At 39.4% G+C, this 21,559-nt stretch overlaps 1 protein-coding gene across 1 annotated transcript; it reads right to left on the bottom strand.

The window, feature by feature from the left end:
• Positions 1 to 865: 865 nt before the first annotated feature.
• ca12 (carbonic anhydrase 12) lies at positions 866 to 21,559 on the bottom strand. The gene is made up of 9 exons (XM_088920249.1): positions 21,447 to 21,559; positions 18,517 to 18,537; positions 11,651 to 11,830; positions 9,372 to 9,514; positions 3,673 to 3,768; positions 3,527 to 3,590; positions 3,101 to 3,258; positions 2,673 to 2,799; positions 866 to 1,583 (listed from the first exon to the last, which is right to left on the bottom strand). The coding sequence occupies exons 1-9, from the start codon at positions 21,517 to 21,519 to the stop codon at positions 910 to 912; spliced, it is 1,536 nt and encodes a 511-aa protein (XP_088776375.1). The 5' UTR covers positions 21,520 to 21,559; the 3' UTR covers positions 866 to 909.

Here is a 21,559-nt window from a genome sequence, read left to right as displayed (position 1 = left end):
AATGTGGTGTCCATTTTCGTCTTAAATGATACACCCAACTCAGTGTTGACTGGGTCATTAAAAATTTACATGATTAAATATTTACATGCCAGTAAATCTTTGTGAATGGCTGATCACCTCTTCCCATCTCACATCTGTGATCTTAGCCACTTCAGTGAGTAATTGCTACATTAAATCTAGCCATCCAGCAAATAAAATTTAAAAAATAAACACCATTTTTACACAACATATCTGAAGTAAAGGTTAAGAATTTGAATTGTTACAGTCATATAATATATTTACAATTCAATACACAAGTCTTCTAGAACATACAGTCTATAAAGAACACTGAACAGTGGATGAATGATACTGCTCGTCTCATTTCTCTCGTGGACTGTCAGCATATATTTTTAATATTGTCCAAGTTATGAAAGGTAAGCACTAGTCCATCTGTGCTTTTGGGAAATTTCTATTTATCAGCGTTTCAGGATTGTTAGTTTGATATTTATAGGCTATTTTATAATAGTTACGTCCTAAGCACATACTGTTAACTTAAATACTTTACGATGCTTTTTTGGAAGCAGTTCTGGTCTATATTGAATGCAGTTTACCGTTTTCTAACTGACATTTGTTCTCGTCACTTGTTCCCTTCTGGCCTCCAGTACGTTAAGGGAATCGGCTTGAGAAGCCAGGGGCAGAATTAGGAGGATAGTGAATTTTCATCATGCATACTCTGCATTGCATTGTCTCAGACCATCTTGAATTTTGCGAAGAGCCAGCCACATGGCATTGTATAATACCATGAAGGTATAAATGCAGGCATGTCCTTCATGTTGACTTATTTCAGGATGGTCATGGATGGCCTGCATTCCAGCACTCTTGGAATGCTCCCATTGAGCATCAGACCGTTCCTCACTGCCCATCCTGGCTCTAATCCTCCCACTCGATTTCCTGCTGGTGCCTGGCATAGTGGCGAGAGCCTCTGTGGGCCAATGTGGCTGAAAGGCCCGCTTCGTTTGCGTCTGCGGTGCGCAGAGGAAGCACGGCTGGACTCTTCTTCCTTGGCTTTCGAGATAATCGTTTCAGCATCCGGTCCAGCTCGGCTATTTCTTCCTTGTGCTGGCTGAGGAGGTACATGATGGTTGGGAAGGCAAGTTCGGACTTGCAGTCCAGGTAACTCCTCAGGTTAAGCTCCGGGAAGATGGCATCCTTAATGGCCTCAACAACTTGCTGGTCTGTGGGATGCCCCTTCAGTCTTGACCGGACTTGCTTTTCTAAAGTTGTGAAACACAAATGGTCATCCCTAGGCCCATACTTTCCAGCCAGTCCTGTGGCTCTGGAATACTTCCAGTGGGAAGGGAATATGACAGGACTGTCTTGGATCTTCGTCCTTGACCATTTCTGGTTCGGAGAGGCACGATTCCAGCTGTTCTGGTGGTGTTTGCGGTTGGACCACTTTTTGCCAACCCCGGCCTTGCGGCCGAGATTGGGGAGCAAATGCGACATTCCTTCCTCTTCCAAATCTGAGAGGTCACCAGCTAGCAAGTGCTGTACAATTTGTCTTCTCAGGAATGGGGGCGTCATCATTACTGCACTTCCTCTGCCTACACCAGACACAGAGCCAATCACACAAGTTTAAATCAGTTTCCTACAGGAATCACATTACCCTGCACCTTGCTGCATTATGCCAGCATGCTCCCAGCTTGCTCCTTCAATGTTGCTGTAGGTTAGTGAAGACTCATGCTCCGTCCCATTCCATGCAGGCCTTACTCTGGTTCCATGCATTTGAGATATAGCACGTTTACTGCAATGTATTGTATCAGGATTGAGCAGTATATATATAGAGAGAGAAAGAGATCCAGGTGGCATGCAACTTTTCATTAACAGTGCATAACATTGTGTTTAGCGATGAAGCCATACTTTGCCATTAGTTCACTGCTCTGTATGGGTGCTTCTGCGTGTGCATTGCAGGGCTAGCATGATATAGATGGATACAGGGAAATATGTTAGTTGCGGAAAATGGCATTTTAGTAGTTCGGGTTGATCCTTATGAATACAATGGAGCAACAAAATCTTTATGCAGTATTTGGTACGTCTCGCCTAGCTGAGGGAATGAAAAGCCCAGCCATGAGGCTAGGCTGCCCAAACCCCCCCCATCACCACCACTATTGCCAAGAGAGCCAGGATGTTGCATCCCTCCTGCCTCCCCATCTACACAAAGTGAAATCCTGGCTGAGTCATACAAGTGAGCCAAAGTGTACAAGGTTAGATCTTAATCTCTCCTGAACGTTTGTTACAAGCTCCATGAATCGATTGAATGTGTTGTTTCATATGTATAGCGCTTTTAAACATTGTATGGAGTTCACGTTTTGGGAGAACATTTTTCTTGGTGAAGAGGCATGTAGGCTTTGACATTTATCATGGAAGTAATTAAGAAGTTTGCATTGAAAACCGCAAAAAAAAAGAAATGCATTCACATTTTGTCTTTTCAGTGAAGCGCAACAGCAGAAGAAAAATGCAAGCGAGTAATATGGTATTGCCAAACTGCGCTGTAAAGAACTGTTTCATTCACATTTCCAGCATCTCTCTCCAAGGCACTGCCATTCAACTGCTACTGAACATTTGTAACTCAAGAAACATTGTCATGCACTTAACTTCTACTGCGTTTTCTGCTTCTGTGCGACTAAACTCACCATCCCGGAAGGAAACCAAGATGCGCCTGTCATCTCCATCCTGGAGTTTCCTGTAGTTCCCGTTCAGAGCTATGGGGGTGGGCTCAGTCATACTGGTGGCATATAAAGCAGTTGCCAGTGCCAGGAACTAGGAAGATACCAGCATACTCACTATTCACATACACTGTATACATCATAACATGGTTTGTGAGTTATAGGTCGAGCCTTCTTAGAACTTAATCACAGCAACTTCCGGGTTTTTTTTATGTAGCAGTAGCATCACCCGTTTCTGATCCATCAAGTTCTTTAAGCTGTTTACCCAGGTGGCTTGTAACATTTACAGTACAGAGTACAATAAGAAAAAGGCAGCGCTCAAACTGGAATTTCACGCAGTCGGCCACATGTGGTAAAGGATCTACAGCACAGCCAAGTTTTTCCTTTGGATTTACCTGCTCCTGTGAAATGCTGACAGGATTCCTGAACACTGTCCAGAGGACGCTGGGATAGCAGGGAGGGGTTGTCAAAGAGCCATCGTAGCGGTAGTACTCATCTAACCGCTCGGGGAGCAGCTCTTGGATGTTGAATGCTGGAACCTGCACATTTTGATCTATGAAAGACATTTAATAGTCTTAAATTCAACAGAGACTGATTTTAGCAGGAGAGAGAAATTATACATTTTAAATTGATTGAAATGGTCATGAATTAGCTCTAGACAATTGCTGGGAACTGCAAAATATACCAGACTAACAGGAAGACAATCAGAAAATTATTTTCAAATGAGAATTGTGATTTTCCAGAAAACAGCTTGAAACTGGGTTCAATGTTGGATTAAAAAAAATTAAGTTCTAAAAATAATCAAAGTAAATTAGATTCACCTTTATATTTGACGGCATCAATGTATCGGAGTAAATGTTCAAAGGCTGGATTGAATTGGCCCACCTAAATTAGAGCAAACAGATCTCAGATCATCAGAATTGCATCACTTCCTGTCAGCAAGATTCACTTCCTGTCCTGATCTCACCTCAATGAAAATACCCAATACAGCCAAACCATCCTTTTTATCTGCTGCCACGGAGATGTTGGGATACACGTCCGAGTTGAAATGTACAACATGCATCTAGGAAAGAAAGCACAAATGAAGCTGAAGACATTTCCACTGGGAGGGGAAAGGCAATTGCAAGAATAACAAGCAAGATACTGCATCCACCAAAAAGCACTGTATATATGCACAGTCTGGAGAAGTTAAATATTTTGAGTATGTTGTATTTACTATATAAACTCTTTGTTCTGGGACAGTTAAACTCTGGGACAGTTTCTAGAACTGTTCTGTAGGTTAAATATTTTTATAGAATAGAATCTGAGCTCATTCTTAGTGTAGGAATAAATTGTCTCTAAAAGAGCATGTGTACATATTAAATATACACAAGTATATTAAGTTACCTTTCCTTTGAATCGTGTATTAACAAAATGCAATAATGTCCGATCACTACAGGGGAATGACTACCACATACTTCATATTATTAAAACGTTGACCCCACCTAAAAAAAAAAAAATGGTGTTCCACTGCATTGCATACTTACACTGGCTGAGGTAAGAAATTCAATCATTCCTGGGTAAAAGAATCAGCGCCACTACTGTGCACAGGAACTGAGTAGTTATGGATCGAAGTGCCTTTTAGAAACCAGTTCTGAAGTTGGAGCTCAGTACATCTGGGAAAATGCAGTTCTAACCATATGAAGTTAATTCCAGGATGGAACTAAGCCACTCTATAAAGAGGAACATATTTCAGCTTGTGCTGCCTGCGTTTCACTTTCCAGAGCAAAGAAACTTCTAGTTCGCCATGGATCTCAGTTTCCACAGAAATTAAAAACCTCCTTCCCCTTTTTGTTTGGTTAATTCCTCTCCTGAAGTGATCTACTACATCTTGGGGGTAGAAAAAGGACTCTTTAAACATCCTGCAGGGTAAATTTTCAAAAACTGCATCATTATTAATCGTAGCAGGGCATTTCCAGTCCTCCTCCTGGAGGGCTTGCGAGTTTGGAGATTTTCTTGAAGAGCACCTAGAGTTGTTAAATTGGTCCAGTTAAGCCAACCTGCTAGCTGAAATCTGCGAGCCAAAATGGAACCCAGCAGATACACCTGCCTTTGGGATAAAATAAAAGTTGCACTACTCTAGAACAGGGATGTCCATGATACAGTTTATAAATATTTAGGCTTGGTCAGTCATCAGTCGGATTATAAACTCTTCATTTTGCACATTGAACCCCCCCCCCCCCCCACCTACCCAGGTCTTAAACATGGAGACGCATACAGAAAAATGTCTGGGTTACAATAACGCACAAGATCTGTGCCTAATCTTTATGATCTTTAAAACAATTTGGAAAACGGTTCAAGTAGGGAGCTGTGTCAGCATGCGTAGGCCGCAAAGGAACAAGTAAAGGTTTATTCCCTGCAGGAGAGAAGAAAAACACAGCGTTTCAGCTGTGGAGCCTTCTGAAGAGCCACACACCTGTAGAAGGCTCCACAGCCAAACGTTTATTTCTTTCTGTTTTCAGCATGGAATAAACCTTACTTGCATCCTGGAAACCATTTTTTTATTCCAGGTTAAGCTCTTCATTTGTCCATGTTACTCCTAAAACAATGCTCAAGTTTTTAAAAAAATCCACTATTCATCCATTTATTCTGGAGTATAGTTTAAATGAGATTTTAGTCTTTAAAAGAATTGTGATTTACGTGGAAGGATGAAAGAATTTAGGGATTATTCCACACAGAAAACATTGAGATGGCATGTGTCATTTGTAAACAGAGGTTTTGAAGCATGCACTCTCTGAAAAGCTGAGAATTCACAGTAGTCTTACTCTACTTAATTTTTCCTGCCATTGAAATAATTGCCTTCTGAGCCTCCACCAAGACTCAAAGTTTACTTTAATGTGCAAGTAAACCATGGCAGAGATGGAGCAGCTGGCGTGGCAGTTTTGCCACATAGAAAGAAACCATTTAAAAGGTGGTTATGAATATGAGCCCAATTTACAACATGCAGTCTAGTTAATCCTGTTGAGTCTTCAGCATATGTACTATTTAAGTAAACGTCTGAGGTTAAGGAATAAGTACAGCCAAAAGTAGTAAAAGGGATATATGATTAAATATGCAAATAGTTCAATAGACATTTGTCCTTTAGCTAGAGTAAATGGCTGGTACAGTTTCAGAAAGCTTGGCCTTGTTGGAAATGCACCTCAGCTTTAGATAGTAGGACAACACTTGACATATGCAGCAACATTGTTTGAAAGCCAACAGACCCTGTAAAGGAGTTCTTTTCATGCAGGTCTGTTGTTTATGCACTACTGAGCATATAATCTCCACAGCCATAGTTATATTGAACTGGTACTCACTTGCGTCATTGTCTGAAAGTAGCAATTAAAGTGGTACAGTCTAATCCATCTTCCATTTCAGTTGAGTTAATTTCAGCCAAGTGGTTCACACCACATTTTTTCAGAGCTATCCCATTCATGTGCCCGTCGTACCTAAAGAATCGTGCTGTGCCCCTGTACGGGTAAAATACTGCAGTTCCTGAATACTGTGTTGCAGAGGCATTAATGATTTGTGGTTAAAAATCTTAATGTACAAATGATCAATTATTTATCTCCCAAAAGAATGAACACCATCCTCTAATATGACAATCAGTACAGACTGATTTAAAATATATAAAAAATGAAATAGGGTGTACTTTGTAATTGTACTATAAAGAAAAAATATATTTTATCAGCAATCTTATGTAAAGGGAGAGTCTTATGAAGAACTCCTGGGGGGGGGGGGGGGGACTTTCTAAAATGTTAGTTATATTTAATGATTATGAATATTAAAACATATGATTTTAAAATTAAACTCGGATCACAGTCCAGTTCAATGTATTGTCTTTAATTATGGTAATAGGTTTGAGCAGAGACCCTATAATAAAGCATTTTTAATTCTAAAAAGTTATATTTCCTGGTTGTTTTTTTAATAACATGCCTATTAAGCAGTAGGTTCATTTCCTGAGCTTCCTTTAAAATTGGTCTGAAACTTCAGTACATGAGCAAGTCACTATGGCACGAGTTCTCAGTCCTAGTGGCCCATATGCCTGCTGGTTTTTGTTCCAGCCAAACCAAGTTACACAATTTAATCCTTAATTGTTCAACAAAATAGATTGTAACAGTTTGATTATTTTCAGCCCTTCAAACATGTTGTTGGTTGCCTTCTGACTATTGCATTTCATGCGTAACAATTCCAGGCATCCGAGTATAAAACGAGCTTATAAAGTTTTACAATGAAGTAATTAAGCTCAGCTGGAATGAAAACCCGTAGATACAAGTTCCTCTACGATCAGTAATGGGAACTCTGGTCTAGGTCTCAAGCGTCAGTCTACAAAGATACTGACATTTCCCGATAACCACAACATTTGTGGAATCGTTCGTTATACATCAGCAATTTAAAAGCCACAAGCAAGAAAGTCAGAACCCAAGAAAAAAACAATACAGTTTAAGTAGACTGTTTCTTGTTACCACGGTATCCCAGAGAATCAGCATGCCTGCATAAAACAGATATGGTTGCTTTAAGTAAAAAAAAAATGCAAAGATTTTAAAGCCTGGAAATCTCAGACTACAAATGAAGAACACATTACACGTCTTGAATGGAATCCAGAGATGGATAGCAGCACAGTCCAAACCACAAGTGCCTCTCAACACTAGACGATATAAGGACACAATTACAAAGTGAAGAAAGCAGAGCAGGCAGTATTAAAGAGCCGAAACACTTGACCTCAGATCAGCCGCTATGTCCTTCTGCCAGGAATACATGCAAAAGCATTGCAAGATGGGCCTGCTGTTGGTGTGAAGTTTTCGGATGCTCTGAGGGACAAACCCAATTGCAACTGTACAGCTATGCAGGGTCTTGAACGCGATTAATTAAAATGCTAAAATAATGGCCATTTTCTTCCCCCTTTCTCCTGAAATTGTTTTTTTTAATTAGCATTTTCTAATTGGGCAATAATTTTGCTATGGTTTCAGTCCTTTTCTACTAAGTTCAAGGACTTGAAAAAAAAATGACCGTAGATGAAACGGTCCTTTTCCTTAGAAAGGAACAGCCTACTTAAGCTGTAACGTTGTAACGTTCCAGTACATCCCATGGCAATAGTAGGTACTATAATGGAACAGACAGTGGGAATGTCCTTGGCTCAAAACCCATGTTATGCATGTATTTTCCATCCAAGACTCTTGGGGCTTACTTTGGTATAGCATCATTGTGTGACCCATGGTTGCATCTTTTCCAAGGGCAGAAACGATAGAATAAACCAGGACAAAATCATGCAATGAGTCCCTTTCAGTGATTAGTCTTAATAAAACACTATTTTTTAGGAATCGTTGATAGTGTCCTATTTTGACTTAAATGTCAAGTGCAATGTGCTGTATTCAAGTCTAGATCACAAATTTGTATCCAACCAGTTAAGGTAAGGAAGGATCTCTACACAGTTGTTGGTTTCGTAGTTGTAATTTGTAATTTACACCATTCATGTTCTAATCATTTATAGAGAAAAGCCAAGTTGGCTTGCAAGCTAAAAAAAGTAGACAGGTTATTTAAACAAAACTCAAATGTTTCCAAGAAATGATTGAAGTTGTCGATGTTTAGTGTTAATATTATTTTAACATTATTTTATTAACAGGAAGGATCTTTTACATCCATTAAGTTAAAGAAAAGAGATCTCTACTACAGCATTTCCTATAGAGCTGTATAATTAGACATTGTGAAACGTACTTTAAGCATAGTCACTACAAATATTTCTTCCCCGCTGCACTGCAGAACAGAAAGGCAATGCACGTATCTCTAGCTCGAGGACATGGGACGTAGCTGAGTTCTAACATTCAACAGGACCTCCACTTGGGTTCTTCTGGATCATAAAGCTACAATACGCCAAATAACCACGTCTACAAGAAAATGTTTCCTGTGCCCACAGTGTTGCATCACCATTAATGGTTCTCTTTAAAGTTATTCAGTGTAAATGCTTTACCAGTCATTACAACAAAGCCTGTTTTTTTGTATGAATGGAATCGAAAAAGGCAAAAACGGACACTGGGCTCATCTTTCGGAGAGGTACTGTAGAATGAAGGACAATGGCAGGGATGTGGGCCTTTTTTTTAGCTGCAGCACTACACTAATTTTATGCTTAATTCTGCAGTCACACATGTTCCATTCCACGTGAGCTCTCTCTGCAGTTTCTAGACAATATATATTTGCTTGCTTCGAGTAGGGAATTTCAGAACAGCCCAACAGTTGGGGAAACAAAAGCCTACATGTTGGCATTTCTGCTTAGCTTCCTGTAGGATACATGCACTTGTAGTTTTCTCATTTATTGGAATCCTTTTAGGAAAAATGTGGTTTTTATCTGCATTGGGCAAGTGGAGGAAAAATGTTCCCTATACAGTTGTGCAATAAACAAGAAGATTCTTCCAAATCAGACATATATGCACAATATACATCTAGATACGATTCAAAATTTGCAAATGTGAAAAATGAATGCCACAGAAAGTCAACATTTGATGGTCATAAAAGGAAAGCAGATACAGTATGTGCTGCAGGCACTGGCTCTTTAACTCCGAAAGCAGAGTTAATGTTGTAGCACAGGGACTAAGTGCTCTGTATTACAGGTGTACACTGCGGTGAATGAACACGAGTTTCTGGTCAGCTCACCTCCACTGCGAACTGTTTGCCATCAATTGCATGCTCAGATCCAGCTGGCAGGCTGGAGCTTCCCCAGTGGAAATGAAGCTGGGCGGCCGAGTAGCGGTTTGGCAGGCTGGCGATGTGCATTCGGGGCGGCAGAGACAATTGCACTGGAAAAGGAAAGCCGCAGATCAGTCAGCACTCTTCAACGTCACTAAAGTAGCAGGTGGATACCTCACACTCGCTGTACACCACACTACAAATCTGGCCTTTGCTAACCCATCCAGCTGTGGACAAAAGCAGCTACAGCTCTTTGCGAAAGATCAAGAGTTCTCCTGTGGCATTCTCGTTCCTAATTTAACAATTAGTTTTGGGTTTTCATTTCAGGCAGAACGGAGGTACATTACAGTTCTCTGTTGTAATGAAACAGGATTATATGCCAAATGATATCGTTTCTGTAGTGAAAATGTATAAAAAGTATGCCTTTAATTGGAAAATGGAACTAATCATCTGAAATTCTGATAACCCTTTTTGATCATGTTCAGCCATGGGTTCATTTAAAATGGGGCCATTGAACTCAGGAGATGTAACGGAGCCTTTATTTGCAAATTGGAACACAAACGCAGTGGCCTTCACACAAAGACACTCCTAGTGACTTGATTTCACAGATGTCAAGAAGGAAAGAAAATGACTACTCAACTTCAGTCTCCATGGCCCAGCTAAATGCCACAATAAGCTATTTGAAAGGAAGAAATGGACTTTTTTTTTTCCTCCACCTGTTTTGTAACAAGGCACACCCCTCTGACGCAAATGCTTTGCACTCTCAAGATGAGTTTCCATAGGATACCTTCAGAACTGCAGTTGTATGGGAAAATAAGCAGGGTCAGCAGTCGTAATGCACTAGGAGCAACTCTCAGTCTTGCAGCCCGTGGTAATTTAGCACAAAAGGGAACCTTAGTCTGGTTTGCAAACCGTAACATTTGTCTTATTTATGCATCGAAGCAGGCAATAATTAAACATATCATTATGGTTGCACATAAACCACAGGTTGAGGTTGATCTTTTCAGTTTTACCATAATTAAGATGATCAGGATTTATGCAAAAATAAAGTGCTACTTATCTATTCTTACATTTGTGTATGAGGATTCTATAAAGATAATTATCCTGAGGCAATGTCTTGGATGGACTGTGGCGAGCTACAATGTTAGGCCTAATCATGCATGTGGATTTTTCCCCACTTATTCCTTAGAACATAATGCTCTTGAACTGTGTGGAATTTCGTTCTTACATGTTTTACATCAGAGCACAGTGCATTAGCATTATTAGACATTTCTCTCCATAGAATGAAAGGTAATATTTGTACCACACAACTTTTTATTTGAACTGAACTGCTCAGTGCTCTTTTTTTAGAGGTAAATCCACACACACCTTGTTTGCCGACTGTGTGTTTTCTCCTCACAAGAGAACTTTAAAACACAAATTGTCATTTGTAAAATGCTGCAATAACATCTACACATTATCTACAAAACTGTCTCCTGATGGGATATAATATTATATTATATTGTATAAAATATACAAAATATTTTGCAGCTGCTAAATTGAAGTTGCAAAACAACTAAATGTTCTTTATGAGAATTAAAAAAAAAATAGGACCTTAATCATTTCTGAGAATTTGGTTGCTTAGCTTTAGGAACCTTTATTTCAAGAATCACTTGAAGGAGCATTCAAACCATTCAGAAGTTTTGCTTTGGTTCATTTCAAAAGGGAGGAGTTTTACAATTTAGCTGACTTCTTGGAATATAGTATTTAATATACACACTAAAATACATGTTTTGCAAAAGACTAATTATATTCTCAGTACAACGGGGAATTATGTAAATACTCTAAAAGCTTTTTGTGTACGTAGAAGATCTGGAAGCCTTTAGAGGTCTGTAGAGCTCTTTTGGGGAAAAAAATATATTAGGCATGGAAAGTATTTGTCTTGAGCCAGCCACCTCTAAAATATGCTTACAATTTTGCAAAGTGGCAGATTTCAGATCTCTTTGCAGTACTATAACAATTGCAGAATAAGTGGGAAGTAAAGGAATTTTGGTAGGAGGAGTGGACTGATCAGTTAAATTTTCAGAAAGTTTTTAAACACCTTAGTCTTCAACCATCTCCCCCCCCCCCCCCCCATACAGAGATTTCAAAATCATGCAGTGTTGCAATATATCCGATTGGCAAAGGCTGTTTGCATGCACAAACTGACACAGGATACCCTGGGGGCACTTCACATGCAGAAGCACAGGGGAGGTATTTATACTGACCTGAGTGGCCGTTGTTCATCAGAGTAAGTTGCTCAGTGGCAGACAGATTGTAATCTCTGACCTCAATGGGCTTGAGCGTGGAGTCGTACTGCAGGAGGTCAGTCTGGAAGTCAATGGGGGACTGAAATACGCCACCACAGAAGGGGTAGTGTTTAGACCAGTGACTCTCTCCATCTGGACCTGAAATAGCACATAGACCGAGACCAACACGCATTTAATGAAAAGGCACTACTCCAGAGATTTTGAAGAACATCTGCTTAGATAAAGAACGCTCCATTAGTCCCTTAAAAACACAAGGAAAATTTTCTATTTCCCAGAGCTGTTTTTAAATCTTTCACTGCACCTTCCTGCACCTAATAAAGTAAGATATTGACAGATCCTTAGTTGATTCCAGTGCTTAGGGGGAATGATTTTGACAAAACAGGAACCCTGGGTGACTTCACAGCCCTTGATGCCCCTCCTTCTGGCTTTGTGAAAGCTTTATTAGCAATCAAAACAAGGTATCATTAACTGCATAGCTGTGATTACTCTCCACTAAAGAAGTATGCCAGCATGCAATTTGCCATGATAGTTAAGAGCCGTAAACTGCTGAGGTGAAGAATGTGTAGTAAAGGCTATAGTTAGTCAACAAGAAAGACACACCTGTTGATATGAAAAATTAATTTGTGCATGAGGTATTCCTTCCCAACTTCCAGTTAGAATATATTCTGCAGCTTGCTTTCAAGCAAGAAGATGAGCAAATGACATTTCCAGTGTAAAGCCATATCACTTTGCAACTCACAACTGACAGCCCACTGGAGCTCAGCAGGTGTGAGCCTGGTCAGTACCTGAATGCGAGACCTCCTGGGAAAAACTAAGGTTCCTGCTGGAAGAGGTGTTAGTGGGGACAGCAGGGGGTGCTCACCCTGCGGTCCATGTGGGTCCTAATGCCCCAGTATAGTGACAGGGGACACTTTACTGTAAACAGGCATGTAAAACCGAAGTCCTGACTATGCGGTCATTAAAAATCCCAGGGTGTTTCTCAAAAAGAGTAGGGGTGTAACCCTGGCGTCCTGGCCAAATTTCCCATTGGCCCTTACCAATTATGGCCTCCTAATAATCCCCATCTATGAATTGGCTTCATTACTCTGCTCTCCTCCCCACTGATAGCTGGTGTGTGGGGAGTGTACTGGTGCATCATCCAGGTGGATGCTGCACATTGGTGGTGGTGGAGGGGAGTTCCCATTACCTGTAAAGCGCTTTGAGTGGAGTGTCTAGAAAAGCGCTATAAGTGTAAGCAATTATCATTAAAGTTTTTAAATAAGAGTGTGGCCAGTCAGTTAGAAATCTGGTTCTACACATTCTCAAAACTCAAGATTTCAGCTGACTATTAATGCATCTGTGTGGTCTTAATTGTGTATTTCAATATTAAAAAAAATTAGAGTGGGGAAAGGAATTCTCCTTTGAGCTTCTTATTGAAAGAAAGTGAGTAAAGGCAGTATGGGGAAGAGATACAGAAAGCCATCCATGTTGAGGATAGAAGTATACAGATTTAGAAGAATTTAGGTTTAGGACAGAATTGTAACTTTAAAAACACTGAACTAACGAGGACCAAAATTGATTGCATGTAGCATTTTAAAGTCTGTATGCATTAATGTAATTCCTATACCATCTTCAAATACAAATAAACCCATGTTTCAATAACAGGAAAAGGACAACAGTTATTAGGCACAAAGTGGAACTTATGAAATTACCATAACAGTTAGTTAATGCAAAACATTTATAGGAAAACCTCAAAAGCATCAGCTCTTTTTGCCAGGTCATCGCCTTGCATGTTATTGGCTCTCTAGGATGTAATTCACTACATTGTTTTTGCCATGTTCAGATTTGGCAAACAAAATAGTCATATAGGAGACATTAAATTACAGGCTGTTAACTGGGGTGGAATAACCCCTCCTTAACTACAAGAAAAAGAATCGCAATATTTAAATTTGTTGATTTGCACACTTTGTGTGTAAGTGTACATTTCTAAATACAAGTAATAGGTTTATTCCATGCTGAAAAAAAGAAGAAAGAGAACAACGTTTCGGCCGTGGAGCCTTCTTCAGGTGTGAGGCACACCTCACACCTGAAGAAGGCTCCACGGCCGAAACATTGTGTTCTCTTTCTTCTTTTTTTCAGCATGGAATAAACCTATTACTTGTTCCTTTGCAGCCTACGCATGCTGACGCAGCTACCCACCTGAATTTCTAAATACAGTTAAAAATTAGTCAGGCACATTTTAATTCAATACTTTGCTCACCTCCATCCTTAAAGCTAAGGGTTAACAAGCTAGACATCTTTACATTAATTGTGAATAATTGATTGGCAAGACGTTTACAGTAAGAATATCAGGAAGAAAATACGAGCCATCTCTTGAGTCATGATTCCTTGCATCACAGGTCACTCAGTTTGAAGTAATTTATTTTAAGTTCAATTGAATTGTGTATGTAAATTGTAGATATTTACATTCTCTAGTAACTAAAAATCTGCTCAGTTGTACAAAACTGTAGTATAGCTAGTACAACTTATTTGAGGACATGCTTTCTTGAAGGAAGAATGTCCTTCCTTATGTTAGAAAGGTGTAAAAGTATATTGCATAGGCAGTACAGGATGAAATCCACACAAAGGCTTCTCCTGAGGAAAGATCCTGATTTTGTGATCCTAAAACATCACAACTCCTCATTATCTTACAGTGACAGATGACTGTGACCCCAATAAAATCACAAAAGGCACTTAAATGAACCTTAAATCCTAATCAGGAAATGGCACTGTTGGAGTTTAATTAGGAGATCAAGACAAATCCCCAGGGATGAATTGTCCTCTAATCACTCTTGGGGGGAAGTGTCTATTTACGTCTGAAAACAAGAAAGCAGAAATGAATTGTTTCCCTTTTCTAGCTAGATAATGCTTTCTTGACTGTTTGATCTGTTACTGTCTCCCACCCCCCATCCCCAAAAGGCTTTTACTCAATTTTACATCTAGTCAAATTTTAACAATGTAATGTGTGTTTTTTTTTTTAAAGTTTAGAATAGTAACACTTATGTACTGTAAAAGTCTGTCTGGTTTGGGTTGCTAGCACAAGGGTTTTGCCTTTGAGCAAAATAGGATAACCAGGACAATTCTATTATTTTAAATGCAAAACAGTGAAATTACTTAAGGTAAAAGCAAATTTTGCGATTATCTCATGGCAATAAGTGTTAGTGGATGACTGTATAATTAAAAGTTTTAAGCAAAAATTCCCCTCCAATCTGGCTTCGGTCATCTTCACAGCACAGAAACTGCCCTGATCAAAGTCACTAACGATCTTCTAATAGCTTCTGATTCTGGTTCTCTTTCTATACTCATCCTTCTTGATCTCAGTGCTGCTTTTGACACCATTGACCATAACATCTTACTTTCTCATCTTGAGACTGTGTTTGGAGTTTCTTACACTGCTCTCAAATGGTTCAAATCTTACCTCACTGATCACTGATCACTGTCACTTTGTCTCTCTTAATGGGTACAGGTCTGAAATTAGTCTTGTTAAGTCTGGTGTTCCTCAGGGCTCAATACTGGGCCCCTTGCTCTTCGGCATTTACATGTTCCCACTTGGTCAGCTTTTAAGATCACGTGGCCTCAGCTATCATTTCTACACTGATGATACTCAAATATACATCCATACCAACCTGACACTGATGTGGCTGTCTCTATTCTATCTAATTGCATCTCTGACATAAAAATTTGTGTGACTCAAAACTTCCTTCATCTTAACTGTGACAAGACTGAAGTCATGCTTATTGGCACCCCCCCATCAACTTCGTAAAGCCAGTCCTGTAACCCTATCTGTAGATGGTTCTGTACTTGAGCTTCAATCAAAATTGAAAAACCTTGGGGTTATATTCGATTCTGGCTTGACATTCGACCCACATGTGCAGCATATTGTCAAAACATTTTTTTCCACCTCAGAAATATCGCTAGACTACACCCTATACTATCACTAACTGTGACTGAAAAGCTGATCAACATTTGTGTTCTCTCGAATTGACTACTGTAATGCTCTACTGGCTGGGGTATCTAAATCTACTTTGAACAAACTGCAGTATGTCCAAAATTCAGCAGCCAGAATCCTGACCAAGTCTAGTGCAAATGATCACATTACTCCTATCCTGGAGTCCTTGCACTGGCTTCCGGTCAAATTCCGTGTGGACTTTAAAATCCTCATGCTCACCTACAAGGCTCTGAATGGCTTGGCACCTCAGTACCTGTCTGAACTATTATCGCCCTACTCCCCACCTCACAACCTTCGCTCTTCTAATTCTGCTCTCCTTACTGTCCCCCAGGCCCATCTACATTGTATGGGTGACAAGGCCTTCTCCTGTTATGTCCCCAAGCTCTGGAACTCTCTCCCCAAGAATATCAGAGAGTCACCTTCTCTAAACTCCTTCAAATCCAGACTCAAAACCCTCTTCTTTAGAAAAGCCTTTACTGAACTGGTTCCATTCTTCACCCCTCTGCTTTTCTTAGTACCACCATCCACAGCCTCCTCTATATATTGTAATTGTGTTTTATCTTGTGTATTCTTCTTATTTATTGTTGTCATTGTGTAAAGTGCTTTAAAGGTGGCTTCTCAAAGGTGCTATATAAAATGAAGTTTATTATAATAAAAACAGCTTAGATTGATGGAGAAGATTAAGGATCTGTTATGATAATGAGATTTCTCTTCAGGTCATCACTTAACATGCTTAAGAAGGGGCATTTTATTTTGATTTGCAAATCAAAAGGGTCTGAGATCTAGCTTTTTTTTAAATGCACATTTACCATTGTTTCCACCACTACAACTATTTACATTATCAGCTGTGTTCTTCCTTTAGGAAACACTAGCTTATCTTTAGCATAGCAATGCCCCTAGGGTAAATGTATACTCTGGAATTTCCTAATCCATCATATTGACAAATATTACTCCTTTGTCACTGGATTTTAAATACATTTCCTTGGTTTAACAGTAAAGCATCAAAGCATTGAGTAATAAATGCAGACTACATATGGTTTACAAAAAGAAAGGATAATGAAAGCCTGAGATAGATGTAATCAGTAAAGAAATCCCTCAAATAAGGAAAACTGTTGCATAGCAGATCCTCTAATAAGGCCTGACAAGCAGTTACATTCTGCTGCTTCTGGACCAGTTAATTTGAACATTGTAAAACATTGGTCACAGCCAAAGCATTTCTTTTCTTCCCTTTTCAGCTTGGAATAAACCTTTGCCTGCTTCTTCGCAGCCTGCGCATGCTGACACAGCTACCTACTTGAACTACTTTAATAGATAATGTTGGCTATAACCCTAAACCAGCACTGTCCAGTCCTGGTCCAAGAGATCGGGTGCCTGCAGGTTTTCAGGAGCTCCTTATAGAGGCGGCACCTGAAGAGCCAAGGGAAGCTGTTAAATTGGTCCAGTTAAAGCTATGACCAGCTGCTTCAGATCGGAATGAGAACCAGCACTGTCCCCCCCCCAAGAACAGGATTAGACAGCCCTGCTCTAAACCACAAAGGACAGACTCGTCATGCATTAATAAGGAGTACAGCCATCACAAGAAGAATGAAATACACCACTGGAAGGGTTGTTCGAAACAGTCATTCTGTGAAGGGCACAGGGTATTCGGGCATGTGACAATGTACAATAGTTCGCTGTGAAGCATTATAAAGGCTTTGCAGAAAACAATAAAATAATGGAAAGTCTAAGGTAGTTTGGCAACCTAGGACAAAATATGGCAAAACAAAGCACGTCCATTGTATAAGCATGGGAAAATGATGAACAGCAGTAATTTTAAAGTCTACAGTGTAATGTTTTGTCTGAACAATGTAACGTGCTTACTGTTGTCCCACCTATTTTGTATTGTGTACTTGCATTCTGACAAAGTGAAGGCTGAAAGACACAGACTTAAGGGAAAATGAAGGTCTGAGTCATGGGGTGACCAACCATAGCTTTGACTGCTCCTCAATTGCAGTCCTCAAACTTTCTCCAAAGCAGGAGGTTTAGAATGCAGTTATTAGTGGACAAAGGTTCAGTCCTGGAATTTAAGCAACTGCTGGTCTGGCTTACATGGTAGCTTGCTCTGTTATTTGAATGCTGAGGACATCAGTTATTAAAAGGGTGGAGGAATGAGACTGGGCTTTGGGACTAAAGACGAGCAATAAGGACCTTTTCCAGTACTATCAACACTGTGCTTCTTACAAAGAAGCAAAGCACAGTAGGAGTGTTTTATTTTATCAGAAGTGCTAATCAGCGATATGGGAGCACATCAAACAGACAGAATGGAGTAATCAGAAGTCTATAGTGGGAATATGTCACCAGTCTGTAGGCAAAATAAGGCCCCTGGGTCTGACTTTTGATAAAGTGGTCAGGAAAAAAAAAAAGTTTGACCTCTAGAATGAATGAGAACCGAGGATACCTGAAGAGATTTTTTAGATTGTGACCCTCAAGCCAAATTGGTTCAAGTATCCCTTTCTTTTCAACCCCTCTGGGACTCTGAATAGATTGTAAACTGTGTAGCTAAAAAAATAAACCACTGCTTCATTGCAAATCTGCTGATAATACAAGAATGTATGAGGTGAATTCACCTTTATACCCTTAAAGACCTAGGCAATTTGTCTGGCATTACAGTAATTTCTATTTTCCAGTGAAGAGTGGTGTAATTGGATATGCTAAAGTTCAAGAGAAGCCAAGACGTTATAATGGTGATTCAGGGTGAGACAGCAAGACTTTTTCCCCAAATCACAGAGACACAGGAGTGTCCAGACCTTCATTTAAAAGCTTTCTAAAAACATGCTTAGCAGTCTGCAAGTGCCACAGCCAAGAATAACATACTTACCAAAGTATGTCCACTTAACACCTGAAACACAAAATAAAAACATGAGTCAATTTACAGCTCCTGGAAATGTACCTTTGTTGTAGGTCCTTCTGCTTCATTGACCAATGAATAAGTAACATGCTTTTCTCTAAATATTCTTCATACTAATTTTACAGATCCGTGCTGTTCTTTAACTAGATTATAGCAAAGCTCCATAAAAGTCATGCTATAACAGACTCCAATAAGCATATCCTTTGAATGGAGAAAGCAAAGTATATTGAAAATATAAATATACTATATTTGCTATTGGCATGCCATCTATAACTTCCATGGTACATAAAAAAATGCAAATGGGCAGAAACAAAATGTAAGAAGTGAAAATATGATCTTGAATTTACCAATTTGCATCAAGATGATGACACTTTAAAGCCCTGTATTTTATAAAGGCAGGTTTATAATGCAAAATTTACCAAAAAACATTTTGTAAAGTGTGTGCTGGACATATTCATTTTAGATTTGCTTCAGTCACCCATGTTATTTATAGGACTTCAAAAAGAAGAACGTGGTTCAAAAATAACTTTCCCCCTGTCCCCTACCCAAACCGCCTTGTGTACCTGGTTCAGATTACTACAACAGTAAATACAACATGCTCTTAACAGCATAAACAATGCAATTTTGTTTTAAAAAAAAGCTTTGTATTGGTTTTGAAGGGTAACACAGAGAACTACCTTCACTTAGCTAAGGCTGAAAACAAGGTTCACTGGACACCACAGCAACCTTGCACTGTCTCAGAGAAGAAAGGAAAGTGGTTGTTTCAAACATTATCTTGATTTGGTGTAGTTATACATCTGCAACCATTGGATAAACATCATGGGCCATATTATCATGGCTTCAATAAGCAAAAGTGCTAGAACACTCTGAAGTGTGCCTAAAGCACTCATGTCAGTGCTACACTCTACATCCTACATCTTGCTCAAGCTTGGTAAGGTTCCTGCGGGTATCTACCTTGTCAGCTTGTTGTGGGAACTTTGAGGTTTGCAGATATTTTCTTATTGATCTTTGCCTGAAGCCCTAAGCAGCCTACTGCTTCTCTTTGACTCGTTTGCATTGGTTCAAAAGGAATTTCTTTTCCCAAGAAAGCGATGAGTAATGGAAAAACAAAAATTAAAAGGAAGTCAAACATCAAATAAGATCACAAAACTCTCATACATGCCTTTTATTGCAGTAGAATGTATAATATACTTTATACTTTGTGCTTTTTTCAGCTGTGAAGACTTTGATTTGCAAAGAAAAAAAAAGTCTGGTCGTTCAAAGAAGTGGGTGACTCGTTACTCACAAGAAGGCATGGTTATTGTCCCAGTGTTCTCTGCCCTTTACTATGTACTGTTTCATGTTCTATGGCACTATGTGGTTAGAAGAGCACCTAATTCTAATACAGAACTATGCCACAACAGTTTTCTTAGTGTCTAGTGTTGGCACACAGCCCTGTGATGTTAAGAAAGTTGTGGGAGTTTCTCAGCCGCTGAGATGGTAGAGTTTAGAAGGCAGACAAAATGAGCCCCTAGTCGTTTACGGTTCGCTCGGGAGTCAAAACTATGGTGCTTAACGTTTAGTATATTTATAGCTTTGCAAGACGCATCTTTTTATTTTCATTTGATACAGTGTTGCATCTACCTACAAAAACATCACTGGGCTTTTCTTAAAGTTAGCAGTTAGCACTCGGTTTCGTTTTTGTAATTTTAGCGGAGATTTTCACGCTTTAATAAAGAATACGACGGAGAAGAACGGCACGTAACTCCAAAAGGAAACTCAAGACCGCTTTAGTCTTGAGACTTCAGTCACTTTTTATCATCTCCACAGTAATCGTGTTGCTTGTTTCAAGAGTAAGTCATTAGCCTTTAAAAAATACCGTTATTTTTAAAAGATTCTTGGGCGTGCTTCATATAGATTAAACGGTTAATGGTTTTGCATTCATTAGCATACGTTTCTGTTCACTTCATTAAGCGCTGTAGTGTGAATGGTCCACATCCGTTTCCATAACTACCACAGCAATGCTATACTGAATGGATGTCTGTTGGGTCTTTAGAGGGAATCTCCAGTATTTAAGTAAAAAAACCGCCTGCATAAGTGTTTAAAGTACTTTGTGGTAGCTTTAAACAGAATCTTACTACGATACTAAATATGGATACATTTCCTCTATACTTATAATCCAACACCTTGTCTGTGAACATGACCATTAGTATCGATAAATTGTTGAATACTTGATTTTCTTAGAAACCTAAGACGCGCAACTGAAATAGAAATACATGTGCATCCTTAGCCTCTTATCAAGTACCCGTACTACACAGAATGAATGAATTGTTCCGGGACACGATGCTGAAGCTGACCTGTATCAACTTCATTTTGAAAAAGAAAAATTAGTCATCCCGTCACCAAAATACGTCATTTCAATTGGTCTCTGGGGGATTAAATGGACAAAATAAACTTTGCAGAGTTGTTCAAGAGCAATTAGATAATTCGGGGGTGGTCCTAATTAGCCATTGTTTAATTGAAAATGCATATGGTCTGGACTACAAAATTTTCTCTATTAGTGAGTAACGGGCTTTCCTTGATTTAGGAAAGCAAGATTTACAACATTGCTAGATGCTTAAGTAATATTACTTTGAGCACGTTTTTTTTTCAGATCGTAATAACATTCTTCGCACGTGGTTATTCGGGGATGTCCAACTTGATTGTAGTCATTCTGCAGCTCGTCTTGCAAAATAAGCCTCTTGATGAACAAAAAGACCATCAAACAGGAACGACACAATTGGTTTTAAGCTTAAAAAGCTATTTACATTCCAGGCAATATATTCCAGATACTATAAACATCCTAAAAAGTTAAAACAGACTTAGGAAATGTTGATAGGTGAAGGCATTGCATATAAAGTCTCCAAGCTTGAATATCTTACCTTGAGCAGCTGAGAGAGTGAATTCAGTCGTAAGGAGGGACACGAGTATGGCTGGCAGGTAGTGGCAAGACATTTTACCTCTTGTTCCAACCAAGATCACAGTCTCATTTGGC

This window comes from Atractosteus spatula, chromosome 7 (genome assembly GCF_055471065.1).
Source record: "Atractosteus spatula isolate fAtrSpa1 chromosome 7, fAtrSpa1.hap1, whole genome shotgun sequence".
In the NCBI taxonomy this organism is placed as follows: Eukaryota; Metazoa; Chordata; class Actinopteri; order Semionotiformes; family Lepisosteidae; genus Atractosteus; species Atractosteus spatula.
Note: the sequence above shows the minus strand (reverse complement) of the source record. Positions and strands in the feature narration are given on the sequence as shown.